The 22806-nt window shown below is 40.3% G+C and overlaps 1 protein-coding gene across 5 annotated transcripts in view; it reads right to left on the reverse strand.

The window, feature by feature from the left end:
• The window catches only part of ACSL5 (acyl-CoA synthetase long chain family member 5), an 85647-nt gene that overhangs the window by 43600 nt on the left and 19241 nt on the right, over window positions 1-22806 (reverse strand). For 2 of the 5 annotated variants that reach the window (XM_007520006.3, XM_060171315.1), the window contains exons 2-3: window positions 9692-9875; window positions 4988-5096 (exon numbers count right to left, since the gene is read on the reverse strand). In XM_007520006.3, coding sequence (XP_007520068.1) covers window positions 4988-5096; window positions 9692-9847 — 265 coding nt within the window. In that variant the 5' untranslated portion in view covers window positions 9848-9875. Of the gene's footprint in view, window positions 1-4987; window positions 5097-9691; window positions 9876-22806 lie in introns of those variants that run through there. The other 3 variants (XM_060171318.1, XM_060171316.1, XM_060171317.1) reach the window with 2 other exon arrangements.

Genomic DNA, 22806 nt, shown 5'->3' on the forward strand with positions numbered 1-22806 from the left:
TTTCCAAAATGGAAACCTCAAATCTCATCTGCTGTATTCTTGCCTTTAGGTTCCATATTATAAAACAATTTGTTCTACTTTATATCTTATGCTTTTTCAGACACCAAGTTGCAGATGCTACCATGACGCAACCTGACTGCCCTGGGAAGACAGCCTCATCAATGTGTCTTGGAACCTCATCTCTCTGGAGCCCTGCCCCACTAGGGAAAGATAGAAACAGGCTGGGAGTATGGATAGCTCTCTCAACACCCATGTCCAGCAGAGAAGCAATTACAGAAGTCAGACCTTCCACCTTCTATACCCCATAATGATCCTGGGTCCATACTCCCGGAGGGATAAAGAATAGGGAAGCTTCCAGTGGAGGGGATGGGTTACTCTGGTGGTGGGGATTGTGTGGAAGTTTATCCCTCTTATCTTATGATTTTGACAATATACTCTATTTTTTTTACTTTATAAATAAATTTAATTTAAAAAATGATACAGAAATGGAAAAAAAAAACTACACTGAGATTCCATCTCACACATGAGAGAACGACTTACATCAATAAAATAAGAAATGACAGGTGTTGGTGAGATCTTGGATGTAAAGAGACTCTGCTCCTGTGCTGGTGGGAATGCAAACTGTTGGAGTAGCCCCTTTGGAAGACTGTATGGAAAATTCCTTCAAAATTAAAAATGGAATCACCTTATGTACCAGCAGCATAGCTCTTAGGGATTTATCCAAAAAACATGAGAACACTAATTTGGAGGAACATATACACCCCCTATGTACATAGATGCATTATTTATAACTGATGAAGAGTGGAAGCAGACTATATGCCCACCAACAGATGACTGACTAAAGAAATTATGTGATGATGGTCAGGGACGTGGCACAGTAGATAAGGCACTAAACTCTTAAGCATGAGGTCTCAAGTTCAATTCCTGGCATCACATGTACCAAACCAATGTCTGGTTCTCTCTGGTTCTCTCTCTCTCTCCTCCTATATTTCTCATAAATAAATAAAATATTTTAAAAAAAGAAAGTATGGGATGTATACTCCATGGAAAACTATTCTGCAGTAAAAAAAAAAAAAGATGATATTATGTCTTTGGAACAATATAGATGGAACTGGAGTTGATTATGTTTAGCAAAGTAAGTAGAGAGATGGAAGGAACTACTAGATGGTTTCACTAATGTGTGGAATCCAGAGAACTGATACATATGAACTTACAAAACAAACAACAACAACAAAAACCCAGAAGCAAACAGTTTCTAAGACTGTGAGAACTATGGTGGTTATCTTTGGGAAGTGAGAGGATGGGGACACAGAGCTCTAGTGGTGGGTGCAGTGTGGAGCTATTCCCTGAAATGTTACAATCTTGTAACTCACTATTAATCAGAAATAAAAAATGAAAAAGTATTTTAAAAAGAATATTCATTATTAAGTCATATATACTAAACATTGTCTTCTATAAATGTCTTCTGATTTTATTGACTTTCTATTTCTTTTACATCAGTCTTATTATTTTCTTTTTCTATTTCTCTCTCTCTCTCTCTCTCTCTCTTTTTGCCTCCAGGGTTATTGCTGGGGCCTGGTGACAGCACTATGAATCCACTACTGCCGGTGACCATTTTTTCCTTTTTTTTTTCCAGTAACTTTGTAATTTAAAAAATAGATATTTATAAAAATGAAACACTGGGGGGGGGGGAGAATACAGGTCCAAGAAGGATGACAGTGGACCTAGTGGGGGGGTTGTATTGTTATATGGAAAACTGGGAAATGTTATGCATGTACAAACTATTGTATTTACTGTTAATTGTAAAACCTTTATCCCCCAATAAAGAAATTAAAAAAAATAATAAAGTAAAATAAAAAAAAAAAGAAACTCAGTCATAGAAGCCAGAAAGTTGTAATATTAGTGCTGAACAACAACCTTAACTGAGAAGACTCCAGATAGAAACAAGTAGGAAACCTATACAAATCGAAAAGTAAATGAGAAGGAGAGTTGACAAAGAGCATCTGGCCAAGTTGCTGAGAGGAATTTAGGGCTTGCCAAAAGGAAACATTCAAAGAGGAGGTTACTAAGAATTCAAAGGTAAAGAAGTGAACTTCCAGACAATACCGACAAAGGAAAGAGGAAAGAAAGCAGGAAAGAGATGGCCACTCTGATTTCAGAGATACAAAAATAAAAAGATAAATACATACATATATATACATACATACATACATACATATGAGGAGACTGTCCAGAGAAAATGTGAATACTTTTTCTTCTTGCTAAATCAGCTGCATGAAAACTCAATATATCAAAAACTGAACTCGAACTTTCTTTCTCTCTCTCTCTCTCTTTCTTTCTTTCTTTCTTTCTTTCTTTCTTTCTTTCTTTCTTTCTTTTCTTGCCTTCAGGGTTATTGCTGGGCCTTGGTGCCTACATCAAGAATCCATTGCTCCTGGAGGCTGTTTTTTTCCCTTTTGTTGTCCTGGTTGTTTTATTATTGTTGTGGTTATTATCATTGTTGTTATTGCTGTCATTGTTGTCTAGGACAGAGATAAATGGAGAGAGGAGTGGAAGACAGAGAGGGAGAGAGAAAGACACCTGCAGACCTGCTTCACTGCTTGTAAAGCCACCCCCTGCAAATGGGGAGCCAGGGGTTCGAACTGGGATCCTTAAGCCAGTCGAACTCAAACTTTCTATGAAGCCAGGCTAATCTGCGAATGTTAGGTGCTCATAATAACACTGCCATTTCCAAAGCATGGTAGGTGGTCCACCAGTGGTGCCACTGGTAATTAACATTGATCACTGTAGCAACTACCATTGTTATCTCTATATCTCTACTCTAGCTATATATCTATATCTATCTAATCTATAATTTTTTTCCCCACCAAAGCACTGATCAGCTCAGGCTTATGACGGTGTGGGGAATTGAACCTGGGACGTCTACTATTTATGGACAACTTCTTTCCTCTGTGTTAGGCACCTTCACTTATTTGGTCTTTTCAACTATCATCATTCCCATAATGCTAATCATGAAGATGTGAACAGTTTAGTCAAGGTCCGTTAGTAAATGGTAGAGCTGGTGAATGTGGAAACACACACACACACACACACACACACACACACATACACTGCATTTCCTTATCACTTCCCTGTTGATGAAAATTCTGCCAGAAACTTTGCAGCCAAGGAGCAAGTCAAATAATTAGTCTTGGCAGAGGGGCAAGGGAGGGACACCCTCTGAAGTCTCATTAATCTTTGTGCCCTAATTAGCTTTAGTTTGATTAGTCAAAGTCCTGGCTAGGCAACAGTCCAGCCTTTAATTAATTAATCAACTTAGATATCCTAAGACACAGCCATTTACAAAGCCTCTGCCATTAATATCTTCTTAGCAAAATTTCTGCTCAAATGTAAGTAGAGTGAAAATATAGCATATACCCCCCAAATGCTGTTGAAAATTCAGAATTTTTATTTCTCACTGTATGGAATTATGATTAAGTGAAACAAGGCAGCGTCACAGGGTCTATATTTTAAACTCTGTCCATAGGTTATTCTCAACATAGACCATCTGTTAGGCAAGAGGTATAAAAATATATTAGACTAATGAATTAAACTCTAGTTAGGATCATTTGTCTATAGGAATAGGCCAAATTTCTTATACATGTTTATACAAGAAGTCATTTTACTATTAAAATAATCATTTGGTATTAAAAACTTTCTACATGAAGCTAAGCCACTTATTTCTCTTATAATAACAACATAGGCTGAATGGTGAAAACTTCAAAAAGAAAAACACCCCCTCCACACACACCAGAGGGTGTATTTGCTAGAATTTTTCAAACAGAGAAACTAACAATAGTAAGTTTTGTGTTTGTAATTTACATGGAAGACTAAATAAATTCTAGTTTGATGTCAGAAATAATAGGTACATTCCCAATTGGATTCTTCAGATAGGTGTGTGTGTGTGTGTGTGTGTGTGTGTGTGTGTGTGTGTGTGTGTGTGTGTTTTACAATGAAACATTCACTGTCTGGGGAAATAATTCTATAAGATACTTAAGGGCTGAACTAAACTAGAACAATCTGGTGAGACAGACAGAGATAAGTGTCAGTATCAACATTTCCAATTACCACTATTTTTGGAATATTCTTGAAACTTCAGCCCTTGTTTTCTCAATTAAAAAATTACTAAATCTTTTTTTTTTAAACCATCATTTCTAAGGTTAAGGTTCAGGAGATAATATATTTTCCTGTTACATAGTTAGAAGTCGGCAGGAGTTAGCTGTTAAATATTATCATTACTATCATGAGATAGAAGGCAAGGAGATAAGAAATCACACAGAAAACCTATACCTATATAGAATGCCTCCCTCCAAAGAAAAATATGTAGAGAGATGTTGAAATAGACTAAGCATTCATGAAACCATGCTCAAATGACACTAGACATATGTTACAAAGAGAAAAGTCCAAAGTGGTGGTACTTCTAAGAAACTGAAAGAATAATTACCTTCTGTGATAAAATTGTAGTTAAATGTATTATGAGTCTGGTATTGGGATCAAGGATAAGGTAAGATGTGGGGAGATCTGAACCCTAATTCTGGCTCAGTTTCTACTTCCATAAATGCGAGAAACTATATATCTGAAAATGTGGCCCTAACCAAGTCATATTTACTAGTGGTTCAACCAACATACTTCCCTACACACTTCTCAACAATAACTAGGCAAGGAAGTTCTTGTGCTCAGTGAAGAACAGATTCAGAGAGGTAAAGTGGTTTGTACAAGTTGACACTGTTAGAAATGGAAAAACTGGGTTTCAGATTCAAGTTTGTATTACATTATTTGCAGCAACCATTCTGAAACTATGTTAAAGGTGCTTCAAATTTTTATGTTATGATTCTTCTCAGACCACCAAATTCTGACAGCTAGGGTTTTGAAAAGACAGGGAAGAAAATGTGTGCAGTTAGAATTCACTTTGTTCGTCCTCCAAGCAAGGTTATGTTATCAGGCTTACCAGAAACTGCAAGTCCTCTTTGGAAATTTTCATATGCTGTTTTGGCATCTGAGAAGTAGTAAGTTATTAGGTCGTTGTTCTTCTGCCGGGCACCCTTCCGTGCTCCTCCCTAAGACACAAGACATGGTTGATGCCAAGTATGAAGTCTCTTCCCATCCTTGCCAAATTTTTCAGGTTGAAGAGAAAATAAATGCTGACCACTGGCTGAGGTCATTACGATGACCCCTTCACTAATCAGTCAATCATTTTAATACTTTTCAAAATGGTATTATCTTTACATTATAGAAATTATGGAAAATATAAAGAAAAAGAAAATTTAAGAAATATGTTCTGACTTCCATCTTCTGCACCCCCAAAAAAATATTGGTCCATACTCCCAGGACCCAGAGAAAGAAGAGGAAAAAAAGGATGGAGGACACACTCTAAAGTAATAATAGGTGTAGGTGTGACTTAGAAAGGAAGAGAAGCACCTGCATATCAGATGTCAGGCTCAGAAAAAAAAAAAAAACTAGTATAGTCATGGGCCCTTTGGAATATAACTAAAATAGACTTACTAACTATCTACAAAATGGAGACGCCCTCTCCAACTCATCATCTGAACTATTCCAGCCTTTAGGTTCATGATTAATCAACAATTTGTGTGGCTTTATATCTTAACTATTTTTTTCAGCCACCAGGTTCCAGATGCTAGCATGATGCCAAACAGACTTCCCTGGACAGACAATCCCACCAGTGTGTCCTGGAGCTCTGATTGCTTAGAGCTCCGCCCCAGTAGGGAAAAGAGAGAGACAGGCTGGAAGTATGGATCCACCTGCCAATGCCCATGTTCATCGGGAAAGCAATTACAGAAGCCAGACCTTCCACCTTCTGCATCCCATAATGATCCTGGGTCCATACTCCCAAAGGGATAAAAAATAGGAAAGCTATCAGGGGGATGGGATACAGAGTTCTGGTGGTGGGAATTGTGTGTTGTACCTCTCTCATCCTGTGTTTTTTGTCGGTGTTACCTTTTTATAAATAAAAATTTTAAAAAATTTTAAAAAGGAAGAGAAGGATCATAGAAAAAACAGGCAAAGAGAAATAAATATAGATAGATAAACAAAATATGTCTTGAAATCAAACATTAGGAAATGGTCTCAGTTTCATTTTGGGTTATCTCTCCTCACCCCTCAGGTAATCATAAACATGGATTAATAAGATAGTTTGGCATCCTTTAAAAAAAAACCTTATCAAGTCTAGACACCTTTCCCATTCATACTGTGTTCCAGGCATAGTGCAAATACTGTGGATGTAAAATGAGCCTCAGCAAGCTCACTGCCCATGACCACCTCATATACCTAGTTTTTGGAGTGAGGATAAAATAAGAAGGTGGGGGGAGGTGACACAACACCTAATACTGTGATATAATAATAAAAAATAAACATATGCTTTGGGAAGTAAATGAAACAACCAATTCTTTATAAACTTAAGAGGCTGTGGCAAAGAAAGGAAATTTCAGCAGAGACTTTGAAGACAACTATTCAAAAAAGAGTGATTTAGTAGTGAAGAGGGAAGGAAAAAAGAATCTAGAGTGAAGGAACAGACTGAATAAAGATATGGGGTAAGAAAACACATTGCTCCAGTCTGGGGGACCACTAGAACCAGAGCATGGGAGATAGAAAGAGGGAGTTGCTAGAGATGTGTTGAGAAATGAGGGTAATTGGCACACATGGCAAACGCAAGAGATCTGACTCAGTCTAGCACATGGGGGAAATTTCCATGAGATATCACATTAAGTCAAGGTGTCAGAAATAAAGTTCCTGGGCCAGGTGGTGGCTCACCTGGTTGAGTGCACATGTTACAATGCACAAGGACCCAGGTTCGAGCTCCCAGTCCTCACCTGCAGGGGAAAAGCTTCACAAGTGGTGAAGCAGGGCTGCAGGTGTCTGTCTCTCACTGTCGGGCAGCCCCCCTGCTCTGCTCCATGGTTGGTATTATGGTCTAATTATATAATCATTGCTTTGCCTGAGACCAGCCTTACCTGCAGGGTGTTAATTAATCCAAAAGGTTAAAACCTTCGCAACAGTTGCTATGGAAGCTTTGTGCTCTTTCCTTTTCTCCACCCCCTTTCCTAGCCATTTTCTTTTCCGACTTGCTACTTCCATTTGAAAAGATATAAAGGCGTTGTCTCTGATCAATAAAGACGCATTGTGTTCCCGCTCCACCATTCATCCCTCTCTCTCCTGCAATGCTAGCCCAGCATCTCATCCTCTCTATCTCCCCCTTCCCTCTTGATTTCTGAATGTCTCTATCAAATAAAGATTTTTAAAGTGGTAGGGTCTTGCTGTTTACATAGATAAATTCAGCAAGAAGAAAGAATGAAAGATAATCCATAATCAAGTGTTAGGCAACTGGATAAGAAAAGATGAACCGAACCGGGAGTCGGGCTGTAGCGCAATGGGTTAGGCACACGTGGCACAAAGCGCAAGGATGAAGGATCCCGGTTGGAGCCCACTGGCTCCCCACCTGCAGGGGAGTCGCTTCACAGGCAGTGAAGCAGGTCTGCAGGTGTCTATCTTTCTCTCCCGTTCTCTGTCTTCCCCTCCTCTCCCCATTTCTCTCTGTCCTATCCAACAATGAACGACAGCAATATCAACAACAACAATAATAACCACAACAAGGCTACAACAAGGGGAACAAAAGGGGGAAAAAATAGCCTCCAGGAGCAGTGGATTCATGGTGCAGGCACTGATCCCCAGCAATAACCATGGAGGCAAAAAAAAAAAAAAAAAAGGAAAGAAAGAAAAGAAAAGATGAACCTAGCAGAGAACTGGAAGGGAAATAGAAAAGTGTGTATGTGTATGGGGGGGGAGGGATTAATGGCCCAGAAGACTCTGGAATAGGTGGCAAAGGTGAGATCTCAGTGGACTGAAGCTCAGAAATGAAAATCAAGAAGGGATTACTTATAAAGAACTGTGGTGGAGAAAGGACTGAAGAGAGAAGGTGGGTGAAAGTGAACATGTGAACCTACCGAAATAATGGGGGAAGGTGAATGGGAGGGGAGCAGAAATTACAGGTACCTTAATGTAAAATTCTGCCTGTTTCACAGTGCTAGCAAAGGAACAGGAATGTTTTTGTTTGTTTGTTTCTTAAGGATAAAGACTGAAAAAAAAGAAGGGGGGTAGATTGCATAGTGGTCATGAAAAGAGACTTTCATGCCTAAGGCTCCAAAGTTCCAGGTTCAGTCCCCTGCACCACCATAAACCAGAGCTGAATAGTGGCTTGGTAAAGAGACATAATGTCTGGGGAGACATTATCTCCCCAGACAAAAACTTGGGTCCACCTGTATATCAGAGGTCAGGCTCAGGAAAAAAAAAATAGTATAGTCATAGGCCCTTTGGAATGTAACTAAAATAAGCCTACTAGCTATCTTCAAAATGGAGACCCCATATCTTCATCTAAAATATTCCAGCCTTTAGGTTCATGATTAGTCAATAACTTGTTTGGCTTTATATCTTAACTCTTTTTCAGCCACCATGTTCCATATGCTAACATGATACCAACTGGGCTTTCCTGGGCAGACGACCCCACCAACGTGTCCTGGAGCTCCGCTTCCCCAGAGCCCTGCCCCCTAGGGAAGGAGAGAGACAGGCTGGGAGTATGGATCAACCTGCCAATGCCCATGTTTAGCGGGAAAACAATTACAGAAGCCAGACCTTCCACCTTTCGCACCCCATAATGACCCTGGGTCTATACTCCCAGAGGGTTAAAGAATAGGAAAACTATCAGGGGAAGGGAATGGGATATGGAATTCTGGTGGTGGGATTGTGTGGAGTTGCCCCCCCCCCTTATCCTATGGTTCTTGTCAGTGTTTCCTTTTTATAAATAATTTTTTTTTAATTCTGAAAAAAAAAAAGACTGAAAGAAAACATTCTTAGATGTGGTCTGGGAGGTGGCGCAGTGGCTAAGGCACTAGACTTTCAAGCATGAGGCCCCAAGTTCCATCCCAGGCAGCACATGTACCAGAGTTCTTTCTCTCCTCCTATCTGTCTCATGAATAAATAAGTAAATTAAAAAAAAAAATTCTTAGAACTTTCCCTTTGTTAAACAATAAAATAAGAAGCTGGGTGATTTGATAAAGGTCAGACAGACTTTTTCTGTAAAGTGATAGTGAATGTTTTAGCCTTTTTAGATAACATAGAGGTGGGGATAGATAGCATAATGGTTATGCAAAGAGACTCTCGTGCCTGAGGCTCCAAAGTCCCAGGTTCAATCCCATGAACCATCATAAACCAGAGCCGAGTAGAGCTCTGGTTAAGAAAATAAAATAAAATAAAGAGTGAAAAAATGTAAACACCATTTTAAGCTTGAAAGCTGTAACAAAAATAAGTAAGTAAATAAGCTTTATAGGTAGCCAACTTCTGATCTATTTATTGGGTTACCAAAAAAGTCATGACACACTTAGAAAAACACAGAAAAAAAAAAGTCATTACTTTTCCAACAACCAATAGATCACTGGCAGGAGGTCTGGCTGAGGCTGAACTTTGCTGTACAGAGGAAAGTGTGCTATTAAGTTGAAATCTGTATATTCTCTGCTGAAGGGGTGCCCAAGAGATTTACTTGTTCACAACTATCCCCAGTTCCCTTTATGAGGTGTCCCAAGGTCTGGAATCACAGCTTGTGTTCAGTCAAGGTTGACTCACTAGAAGGTGACTAGTAAATTACCTCAATTCCCACTGACTGGTTATTCAGATCAACGAGAGGCAAGACTGGTTGAGGTTTGCGGATCAGCCACATGAAGATGGCAGCTCCAAAGACGAGGATGCAGATCAGCGCCGGGGTAGGAAGTGGGGAAAACAAGAAATTGAAGATAAAAAGCATCTTGTGAATAGCAGCAGGAAATTCAGGCCTTAAAAAAAGAGAAAGAGAGAGAGAGAGAGAGTTAGAGGAAATGGCTATGTATTTCTCATTCTTTAGCTCTACATTTACAGAAGGGTACACACACACACACACACACACACACACACACACACACACACACACACTCCAAATAGCCAGAATCTAACAGAATTTCTCCTACTGCTTACCTAGCATTGTTAAAAATAATAGAATGCATTTTCCACCTTTGCTATTTGACTGTCCTTCCACAAGCCAGCAAGGATCAAAGGAAACAAGTTAATAATTTCCCAGACTGTCTCAAGAACCCACTGCCCTTCTGGGTTGGACACATAAAGTCTCAAAGCCCTCTGGACCCAACAAAGCAGGTAGTCAGACAAGGACACTTTAGAGAGCTTCCCTGCCCCAGAAGACTCTTCTAGCTGGAACCAAAAAAGAGAGAAGGAACTCTGGGTGATGAAACCATAAATATTAGACATCAAGCACTGCATACAAAGCATGTCTCCTGCTGACCAGATATGTCATGCTCATTCTTCTCTTTTCTTTTCTTTTTTTTTTTTTTTTTGAAGCATCTAAATCTCAGAGACCAACAGCCTTCCCAGTGTTCTCTCCTTCTGAGAGTCCAGAGCAGCCATTTTCACTGAAGGTGAACATGAGATGCACAGGAGGCATGCTGGAAAATGGGTTCAAGGCATGGCAGCAAGGGAGCATTGAAGATTTAGTTCAGGAAGAGATCTCAAGGAGGCCATCATAACCAAGGCTGCTCCCCACTCCAGATTTCCTAACAATCCTAGTCCAGTTCTACCTTGAAATGCTATAATAGGAGGGACTAATGCTTGAGGAGCCTCTGGAACATACTCTCACATCCCAGTTTTCAGACTTGATTAGGATAATAGCAAGAGCAAACATGTAATTGATGGTCATTGTCATCCTCTGGGCTATTGTTGGCATGGATTTCTCACTTAATCAGATCAATAATATCAAGTAAATATTGTATAGAACAGCATACTAGAACTTCTCTGAAGTTAAGCAACTAGTTCAACTTTATTACCATTTCCCATTATTACTTCCTCATGACATCTACAAAACTACCACCTGGTTTTTTTTTCCTGATTGAGTCTTGCCACAGATTCAAGACAACTGGATTTGCCTGGTGCCTTGCAATTAATAGCAATGGAAGTTTAGAATTTGTATTCTTCTAAGTTTACTGCATTGCCCTACAGAACAGTAACTCAGGGAGGAAGTCCAATATTCCCTTTCAAACTCAAGTGAGCAAGGCAAAACCAATAAAATGTTTTATCAGATCAAGATTACAGTGACTCTGAGAGCTTTGGGAGCAGTTGCTACCTGCTGGCACCTGGGATCCTTTCCACTAAGGGAAACACTTCACCACAAAAGTCTCTCTCTCTCTCTCTCTCCCCCTCCCTCTCCCTCAACTGTGTATGTATGTGTATTGGAACAGAAATAGTCACCAGAAATCCTAAGCACACTTATCATTTTCCCACCCTCTGATTCATTATTACCTGAATTTGTAATAGTTCCTTCCCATTTTATGGAGGGAAACTCAACTTCTAAGGGTTGAAATGACAAGTGTCAACTCCTTGATTTCATCTGCTTTGTGTTTAGAGAAAGGGGGAAAAAAAAGAAGAAAAAAGACAAGACAAGACAAAAACAAAAGCAGAGCCTTGCAGATCCTAGGTTACCTAACAAAGGTTCTGTTTTTGTTTTGTTTTGTTGTACTTGTGACCACCTGCCAGGGTTCTGAGAGTTAGATTTGTGGAATCCAGTCTTACCTGGACTTGGATAGTGAAGTGGCACTCCAAGAGGCAAAACACATTCAAGAGCCAGCCGTGCAGGACACAGTTCTCAGGCTGTCTACTCCCAACCCAAGTGGGGGGGGGGTGCCCCCAGGGAAAATTGTGCAACTGACAGAGCTAGTAGGAGAGCCAAAGAGAAAAGAAGCTTTCTTTGTGACCCCTCCTCTCACCTGGGGAGCTGCCACTGCTCTGGGAGTATTTTATAATCTGGGATTCTCCCCTCTTCTCTAATACTACCCACAAAATTAAAACACTGTACTTCCTTGCATCAGAACACATGGATACACACAGGACTTGTGTCCTCTTCTTACAGAGGACACATTTACATTGTAACAGGGAACTTTGTAAACGATGGTCTAAAGGTGAAATCAGATGTAGTTTGGCAGTATGGAGAGAGGAAGCAAATGCAGGGAGGGAAAAGGTGAGAGGAGGAGGGCCTTGGGGTGGGGATCACCTTTGACCAATGTAAAGGCAGCACCTCCTGTTAACCCTAGCTGATTGTTACCACATAGAAATGTAAGCCCATGGTCACCAGTTTGTCAGATTTCCTCGCCCACGGTCACCAGTTTGTCAGATTTCCTCCCCAACTAGAAAATCAAGAACAATAAATCTTCCCTTTGGCTCATTGTCTCAACTGGTGAGACTTTGGTATGGGATAAACTTAAAAGCAGTCAACAATATTTATACCCCTTTCCCATATTAGGGAGCTCTTCTGTGATCCAGCTTCCTGTTCCTTTTTCCAGCCATGACATCATCTCCCCAGACAATAACTTGGATCCACCTGTATATCAGAGGTCAGGCTCAGGGGAAAAAAAAAAAAAACTAGTATAGACACAGGCCCTTTGGAATATAACTAAAAGAGGCCTACTAGCTACCCACAAAATGGGTACCTCCAACTCTTCATCTGCACTATTCCAGCCTTTAGGTCAATGACTGGTCAACAATTTGGTTTTGTATGTTAACTCTCTTTTCAGCCACCAGATTCCTGATGTTAGCAGGATGCCAACCAGACTTCCCTGGACAGACAATCCCACCAATGTGTCCTGGAGCTCTGCTTCCCCAGAGCCCGCTCTACTAGGGAAAGAGAGAGGGAGGCTAGGAGTATGGATCAACCTGTCAACACCCATGTTCAGTGGGGAAGCAATTCTAGAAGCCAGACCTTCCACCTTCTGCATCCCACAATGACCTTGGGTCCATACTCCCAGAGGGTTAAAGAATAGGAAAGCTGTCAGGGGAGGGGATGGAATACGGAGTTCCGGTGGTGGGAATTGTGTGGAGTTGTACCCCTCTTATCCTATGGTTTAGTCAATGTTTCCTTTTTATAAATAAAAAAAAAGAAATTAGTCAAAAAAGATGCACATCTAGTTTAATCTGGGCCTTGATCTATCAATTCTTTTTTTTTAACCCGCTGTGCTACCACTCAACTCCCTTCATTGCTTAGTTTACTATAATCTATCTATTTAAAACCAGAATATTTGCAGTTTTGAACTAACTCAATCTAATGTATGTTTCATGAATTGAAAGTATAGATTGATATCATTTAAAGCTTTTGTGCTTTTTAAATGTTACTCTGCGCTGTTAAAAATGCCATCTGGCTTGGTGTTCTTTCTAAGGATCTATCAATTCTTGAGTTCTCTTTTTAGGAAGGTTCTAGTCATATGGCCCACAGAAGAGCAAAAACAAGGGAAATAAACTTTAAGATACCAAGGTCATAGTTTCATGACAAGGCAAGCACTTTGCCTATGCAGCAAAGGATTCTATTTGCAGAAGACCCTGAAGGGTTTATCTATTTGTCAAGTGAAATAGCTTATTCCCTTTGTTTGCTGTCTCTGGCCAGGCATCCATTTCAAATGGAACGTTCACAGAACCCCAGATGGCTTCTCCTCATGTACTTTTTTATTGAGGTAAAATTCACCTACGTGGAATTAACCATGTGGAAATTGTGGAAATGCTAAGCAGTATTTATATATTCACAGTATGGTCCAATCATCACTTCCAGTCAGTTTCTAAACATTTTCATCAGCTCTGTAAGGAAATCATGTCCCTATTAAGCAGTGACTTTCTGTTCTCTCCTTCCACTAGCCTTAGGCAACCACTAACTTATTATTTCCATTGATATACCAATTCTGAATATTTCATATAAATAAAATCATATAATGAGCAAATTTTGATGTCTGATTTCCTTCACTCAATATATACATATATATTATTTTTATATTTATTTATTTTCCCTTTTGTTGCCCTTGTTGTTTTTCATTGTTGTAGTTATTGTTGTTGTTATTGATGTCGTCATTGTTGTATAGGATTGTTGTACAGAGAGAAATGTAGAGAGGAGGGGAAGACAGGGCGAGAGAAAGATTCCTGAAGACCTGCTTCACTTCCTGTGAAGCGACTCCCCTACAGGTGGGGAGCCTGGGGCTCTAATCAGGATCCCTACGCAGGTCCTTGAGCTTTGCGCCACATGTGCTTAATCTGCTGTGCTGTCGTCCTACTCCCCACTCAATATATATTTAAGGTTTACCCATGTTGTAAGCTGTTTGATTCCTTTCTATGGTTGAATAATATAGCCCACTACTTACTGATTTATTCATCAGTTAATAGATACCCTGCTGGTCATCTCCACTGTTTTTCTTTATATATATATTCCCTTTGGTTGCCCTTGTTGTTTTATTGTAACAGTTATTATTGATTTTTGTCACTGTTGGATAGGACAGAGAGAAATGGAGAGAGGATGGGAGACAAAGAGGGGGAAAGAAAGAGACACCTGCAGACCTGCTTCACTGCCTGTGAAGCGACCCCCCTGCAGGTGGGGAGCTGGGGACTCGAAATGGGATCCTTATACAGGTCCTTGCGCTTCGTGCCATGTGCACTTAACTGACTTCGTCCCGTTTTTCTTTCTTCTTTTTTTTTTTACCAGAGCACTGCTCAGCTCTGGTTTATAGTGGTGTAGAACCTGGGTCCTTGGAGCCTAAGGCAAGAGAGTCTCTTTGCATAACTATTATGCTATCTCCCCTGCCTTTTCCAGTGCTTTTCTATGGCAAATTGTTTGAATACCTTTTTTTTTTTTTTTTTGCCACGAAGCTTATTGCAGGTGCTCATCCTAGGTGCCTGCAGTATGAATGCACTGCTTCTGGTGGCTTTTTTCTTTTTAGTCACCAGGTTCCAGATGTCATCAGGATGCCGGCCAGGCTTCCCTGGACTGAAGACCCCACCAATGTGCCCTGGAGCTCCGCTTCCCCAGAGACACACCCTACTAGGGAAAGAGAGGCAGACTGGGAGTATGGACCGACCAGTCAACGCCCACGTTCAGCGGGGAAGCAATTACAGAAGCCAGACCTTCCACCTTCTGCAACCCTCAATGACCCTGGGTCCATGCTCCCAGAGGGATAGAGAATGGGAAAGCTATCAGGGGAGGGGGTGGGATATGGAGATTGGGTGGTGGGAATTGTGTGGAGTTGTACCCCTCCTACCCTATGGTTTTGTTAATTTATCCTTTCTTAAATAAAAAAATAAATTGGACAAGCTAGAGAGAATTAGAGAAGGGAGGGGAGAGAGAGAGGGAGGAAGAAAGATAGACACCTGAAACCTGCTTTGCCACTTGTGAAGTGACCCCCCCACCCCCTGCAGGTAGGGGAGCCAAGGGCTCAAACTGGGATCCTTGCATGAGTCCTTGCATTTCATACTATGTACACTTAACCTGGTGCACCACCCACTGACCTCCTCTATTTTTGTTTATTTTGGGTATAGACCTAGGAGTGGAATTTCTGGGCCACAGGTAATTTTTATACTTATTTTTTTTTCACCAGGGTTTTCACTGAGATTTCATGTCGGCATGATTCCATCACTCACGACAGGCTTTTGATTATTATTTTTTTTTAGAAAGGCTTGTTATTTATTTTTTTTTTAAGAAAGGATAAATTAACAAAACCATAGGGTAGGAGGGGTACAACTCCACACAATTCCCACCACCCCATCTCCATATCCCACCCCCTCCCCTGATAGCTTTCCCATTCTCTATCCCTCTGGGAGCGTGGACCCAGGGTCATTGTGGGTTGCAGAAGGTGGGAGGTCTGGCTTCTGTAATTGTTTCCCCGCTGAATATGGGCGTTGACTGGTCGGTCCATACTCCCAGTCTGCCTCTCTCTTTCCCTAGTAGGATGGGTCTCTGGGGAAGCTGAGCTCCAGGACACACTGATGGGGTCTTCAGTCCAGGGAAGCCTGGCCAGCATCCTGATGACATCTGGAACCTCGTGGCTGAAAAGAGAGTTAACATACAAAGCCAAACAAATTGTTGAGCATGACTATTTTTTTATAGAGTAGGAGGTAGGGAGAGGAAAGTCACCACAACACAGCTCCACTGCTCATGAAGCTTCCCCTGTGTGAGTGGTAGCCAGGGGCTCAAACCCAGATCCTTTTGTATCGTAAAGTGTGTGCTCTATCAGGTGAACCATCTCTTGACTCCCCTCCCACATTCAACTTTTTATTTTTTTAAATATTTATTTATTTATTATTAAATATAGACAGAAATTGAAAGAGGGGAGATAGAGAAAGAGACAGAGAGATAGATACCTGCTTCGCCAATTATGAAGCTTTCACCCTGCAGGTAGGGACCAGGGAATTGAACCTGGGTCCTTATACACTGTAATGTGTGCACTTAACCAGGTGTGCCACCACTTGGTCCCTCCACATTCAATTTTTTTTTTTTTTACCAGAACACTGCTTAGCTCTGGCATATGATGGTATAGGGGATTGAACCTGGGACTTTGGAGCCTCAGACATGAGAGTCTCTTTGCATAACTGTTATGCTATCTACTATTGATGCACATTCAACTTTTTAAGGTAACATACCATGATACTTTTCCATAGTGGCTGCATAATTTTACATTCCCACTAGTAACATAGAGGGTTCCAGATTCTTGACATCCATACCAACACTTGCTATTTTCTGGGCTTTTTTTTTTTTTTTTTTTTTTTTTAACCAGAGCATTGCTGGTTTATGGTGGTGCAGGGGATCAAACCTGGGACTATGGAGTCTCAGGTATGAGAGTCTGTTTGCATAACCATTATGTTATCTACCCCTGCCCTCACAGGCTATTTTTAGTGTGTGCATTTAACCAGGGGCTCCACCACGTGGCCCCTGAATGGGATATTTTTTAAATAGACATCCCCATGGGTGTAAAACATGGTTTTCTCACTGTGGGATGGGATTTACATTTTTTTAAAGAAATATTCTATTTTTATAAAATTTAGCACTAATTTTTGAAAGATGTATTCATTAATTCATTGTTATATGAGAGACCAGAGCACTGCTTAGCTCTGGTCTGTGTGGTGTCAGGGACAGAACCTGGGACCTTAGGTCTGCAAGTGATTTACCTTTCTTTCTTTCTTTCTTTCTGTCTTTCTTTCTTCTTTCCTTCCTTTCTTTTTTATTTTTTTAAAATCTTTATTTGATGGATAGAGACAGTCAGAAATTGAGAGGGAAGGGGGTGATATAGAGGGAAACAGAGAGACACACACCTGCAGCACTGCTTCACCAGTTGTGAAGCTTTCCCCCTGCAGGTGGCGACTGGGGCCTTGAACCTGGGCCCTTACGCACTGTAGCATGTGAACTCAACAAGGTGCACCACCACGTGGCCCCCCTTCCTTCCTTTCTTTTATTTCTTTCTTTTTCTTTTTTTCTTTTTTTTTAACAAAGTAAATTTTTTGAAATATTTATTTATTCCCTTTTGTTGCCCTTGTTGTTTTATTGTTGTAGTTATTATTGTTGTTGTCGTCATTGTTGGATAGGACAGAGAGAAATGGAGAGAGGAGGGGAAGACAGAGAGGAGGAGAGAAAGATAGACACCTGCAGACCTGCTTCACCGCCTGTGAAGCGACTCCCCTGCAGGTGGGGTGCCGGGGTTCGAACCAGGATCCTTATGCCGGTCCTTGTGCTTTGCGCCACCTGCGCTTAACCCGCTGCGCTACAGCCCAACTCCCTTTTTCTTTCTTTTTTTTTTTTTATAGATTTTATTAATGAGAAAGATAGGAGGAGAGAGAGAGAAAGAACCAGACAACACTCTGGTACATGTGCTGGCGGGGATTGAACTCAGGACTTCATGCTTGAGAGTCCAACATTTTATCCACTGCACCACCTCCTGGACCACATGATTTACATTTCTTTATGGATTAATTGTGTTGAGAATCATTTCATGAGTTTGCCAATCATTTGTATTTCTTCAATTTTTTTGTAAGGTCCCTAACTGGGTCCTCTATTCAAGAGTTTGGTCAACTGTGTTGACAGGATTCTTTCAGGCTATTTCTACAGTACACAAAGGATTTTTCTTTTGACAGTCCCCTTCCTTTAAAGTTTTTGAGTTTTTTTTTTCCTGCTCTATTTCTACTTTTTGGTTCCTGTTTATCAAACATTTTGTTCTGCTTTATATCTTGCCACCTTTCAGATCCCAATTGGAGATGCTACTATGAATTCATCTTGAATTCCCAGTGTAGATGACTTTACCAATGTGTCCCAGAATTTCACCTTTCCAGAGCTCTACCTCACTAGGGAAAGGTAGCAATAGGCTGGGGGTATAGATCAACCTGCTAATGCTCATTTTAAGTGAAGAAGCAAGCACAGAAGCTAGACCTTCTACCTTCTTCACACAATAAAGAATTTTGTTTCAGGGGCCAGGCGGTGGCACACCTGGTTAAGCACACACATTACAGTGCACAAGGACCTGGGTTCCCACCTGCAGGGGGAAAGCTTCACAAATGGTGAAGCAGAACTGCAGGTGTCTCTCTGTCTCTTTCCCTCTATCATCTCCCTCCCCTCTCAAATTTCTCTGTCTCTATCCAATAAATTAATAAAATAAAATAAAAAGAAATCTTAGTTCATACTCCCAGAGGGGTAAATGTTAAAAGATGACCAGAGGGCTCTGAACTTTAATTCCACCAGGACCAGAAGAGAAAAAAAAAAAAAAAGAAATGAAAAACAATAATAAGGAAAGACTCAGAAGCAGTATGACTTAGAAAGAAAAGCCAGGACCATAGAAAAATGGATATATCATACCATATCATATATATCCATAAATATATATATATAGTAATCAACTCATGTCTGTGGCCTTGGGAGAACTGATGTAGTTTCCAACAGAAACTGCAGACACAGAACTCTGGTAGTGGGAAAGGTACAGAATTATACTATTATCTTAAAATTTTGTTAATCAATATTAAGTCATAAATAAAGAAATATTCAAAAATATATTTGTCTTTCTCTATGTATATTTTTTCAGCCAGATGTAAATTGCCAACCTAGAGTTTTTGTATCTACTCTCTGCTTGAGACCCTCCCCCCTTCATCCCCTACCCCATGGTTTTGGATATGATTATAGGTGACTTTTGGTTGGGTCTCAGTTCAACTGTCATTTCCTCAGAGGTTGCTCTCTCTGATCACCATGTGTATACTGCCCTTTCCACCCAATCACTGTTATTATTGAGTTCATTTTCTCCTTTCCATGACTCTACTCTAATCTGAAATAGTGCTGTTGCCTTCATATCCATTGTCCCTACTAAACTGATGTGGTAAATGAAACCAGGGTTGTGTTTCCAGCTGTATACAGTAATTTCAATGAGTGGCTGTTAAATAAATGATCAGTTTGCTAGTTCAGAAAATATCTTCTAGAGAGCAGTGCTCTGGTTCTCTCCCTTTTCCTCTCTGTCTTGTATAAATAAATGAATGAATGAATGAATGAATGAATGAATGAATGAATGAAATATTTTAAGGACTTATTCATTCCTCTCAGAAAATTTAAAAGATGGAGTGGGTGGTGGTGCATCTGGTTGAGTGCACACATTACGGTGCTCAAGGGCCTGGATTCAAGTCCCCATCCCACCTACAGAGGGAAAGCATTGCAAGTGGTGAAGCAGGTCTGCAGGTATCTCTCTGTCTCTGTACCTCCCCCTTCCCTCTTGATTTCTGGCTGTCTCTAGCAAATAAAGTTAATTTAAAAAGTTCAAAAAGAGAAAATTTAAAAGATAAGAATATCTGTTCTAAATATTTCTAGTCAAACTGGAGGTGATTGTGCATAGCGAAGTAAGTAAAAAGATGAAAGACAGTTACCAGATGTTTTCACTCATGTGGAATCTAGAGAACTGATACATATGAATTTGAAAAAGAAAAAACAAAACAGAAGCAGGCGGAACTGTTTCTAAGACTTGTGAGAACAATAGAGGTTATCTTTGTGAGGTGGGGGGTGGGGATACAGAACTCTGGTGTTGAGTGTGGTGTGGAGCTATACACTATCATCTCACCATTTTTTTAAAGGTTTTATTTATTTATGAGAAAGATAAGAGAAGAGAGAAAGAACCAGACATCACTCTGGCACATGTGCTGCCGGGGATCAAATTCAGCTTGAGAGTCCAAAGCTTTATAACTATGCCACCTCCCTGACCACTCATCTTACAATCTTTTAACCTACTGTTAGTGTTAAATAAAAACATAACAACACAAATTCCACAAAATAAAATATTTAAATTAGGTGTCTATCCCTCTCTCTTCCTCTCTGTCTTTCCCTCCTCTTTTGATTTCTCTCTGTCCTATCCAACAACAACAATAGCTATAACAACAACAATAACAATAACAACCACAACAAGGGCAACAAAATGGGAAAAATGGACTCCAGGAGCAGTGGATTTGTAGTGCTGGCACTGAGCCCCAGCGGTAACCCTGGAGGCAAAAATAAATAAATAAATAACATCAATGTTTAAAAATAAATATTCCTAGTCAACCTGCTGGAAGGATAATGATTCCTCCTATAAACCCCTTAGCCCCAAACTCCAAAATCTGATATCATAAAACATCATTCTAGATAATCTTAAAATGGATAATGTCAAGTCTATATTTTGGCAAGGAACTGGGTTAGGGATGGCAGGTGGTGAAAGTGTCTATTTCTAACACACATCAAAGGACTGACCACTCAGGATCACCCTATTCTTTCCAGTTTGGGGGATCTGTGAGATAGGTTTTACTAAATAAAGTCATCTACAATGGTGATTGAGCAGAAAGTCCAGCCAAGAAAGAATTGTTACCCTGGGGTTTTGGAATTCAAGGAACAGTAAAGGCAAATTAAGTTCATTTTATTAGTCTTGAAGAACTAATGATTTTCAATGCAATAATGAGATATAAATTGCATCTGTAAGTTAATGAAATCTGCCTTCTAGAAAGTGGCATATACATTTAATTGGTTTGTCTGTTCTCTTACGTGTATGGGCTTATTCTGTGGTGATAGGAAGCTCATTAAAGGAGCTCAGATCCCCCAAGTGCTTACAGCCAATTAGTTAAGACACGTTTCTATGTGATTACTCACTCTATTCTGTAGACAGTGTCAGAGGTCTCTATAACTCATAATGCTTCCAAAGTCATCTGTGGGTTTTCTAAGAGGCTGTATATGGACATTTTGCTTTATTGGAGGGGTTTTAAGTTACTAATCTAGCTTCCATTTTTATTTTTCCACAATTGCCTGCTACTACTAACCAGGGGCTAGTCAACAACACAATTTAAAAATTTGTATTTATATATTTATTGTTTATTAGATAGAGACAGAAAGAAAGTGAGCAGCCAGGGTAAGATAGAAAGGAAGAGAGAGAAAGACATCTACCTATACCACTGCTTCACCACTTACGAAGCTTCACCCACTAGTGGTGGGGAGCAGGGGCTGGAACACAGATCCTTATGCGTTGTAACATGTGCACTCACACTCAACCAGGTGTGCTACTGCCTGGCCTCCCCACCCCCAAAGCACTGCTCCACTCTTGCTTCTGGTGGTGTGGGGCATTAAAACTGAGACCTGGGGGCCAGGCAGTAGCGCAGCGGGTTAAGCGCACAGGGATGGAAGCACAAGGACTGGCGTAAGAATCCGGGTTCGAGCCCCTGGCTCCCCACCGCAAGTGGTGTCTGTCTTTTTCTCCCCCTGTCTTCCCCTTCTCTCTCTATTTCTCTCTGTCCTATCCGACAACAACTGCAACAATAATAACAACAACAATGAAACACAACAAAGGCAACAAAAGGGAAAAATGGCCTCCAGGAGCAGAGATTCCTAGTGCAGGTCCCGGGAGCCCCAGCAATAACCCTGGAAGCAAAACAAACAAACAAACAAACAAAACACCATGAGACATTATAGCCCCAGGCATGAGAGCCTCTTTTCAGAAACTATTATGCTATCTCCCCCGCCCTCAATTCAACTCAGTTCTTAACTGCATTGCTAGTAGTTGCTGGCAAATTCCAAACTAATGGGAAAGACATTACAAATCATTATCTTCATGAGAAAAAAAAAAAATCTTCATGAGGAAGGTTTTGATAACCTTTCCTAAATATTCAGTTAAGAGTGAGCTCTCTGGGGTGGGTGGGTGTGTAGGGAGAATACAGGTCCATGAAGGATGATAGAGGACCTAGTTGGGGTTGTATTGTTATATGGGAAACTGGGGAATGTTATGCATGTACAAACTATTGTATTTACTGTTGACTGTAAAACATTAATTCCCCAATAAAGAAATAAAAAAAAAAGAGTGAACAAGTTATTTATTTATTTATTTATTTATTTATTTATACCAGAACACTGCTCAGCTCCTGTTTATAGTGGTGATGGTGGTGGGTGGATATTGAACCAGGGACTTTGGACAACAAGCATGAGAGCATCTTTGCATAACCATTATGCTTTTTCCCTTGCCCCCAGCTAAGTATTCTATCACAAGATGCTTCATCCACCCAGTTTTCTCAACTCCCCACTAAAGGTTTGTATGTTTTTCTTAAATCAGTTTACTTTCTTGCATCAAATGTAATTTTCCTCTCTCAAAAAATGAGAAAGTTTGATTTGTGATGATGATCTTCTTTTACAAATTCAGGGAAAGCTTAAAAAAAGTCTTATCTTTTTGGAGAAAAGTGACAAAAATGAGTGGGTGGCAGAATGGTAAATACTAGCAAATTTGCTTATTATAAAACTATAGAAAAACTCTGGTGGTTATGAATAGACATATAACAAAATAGAATGAGAGAAATCTCAACTGTAGAACTCATGCATTACCATGCACAAGGTCCAAGTTCAAATCCTGTTACCACATGGGAGTACCAACATCAGGATAAACTACAGACAGT

The sequence above is a fragment of the Erinaceus europaeus genome, chromosome 14 (genome assembly GCF_950295315.1).
Source record: "Erinaceus europaeus chromosome 14, mEriEur2.1, whole genome shotgun sequence".
NCBI classification, from domain to species: domain Eukaryota; kingdom Metazoa; phylum Chordata; class Mammalia; order Eulipotyphla; family Erinaceidae; genus Erinaceus; species Erinaceus europaeus.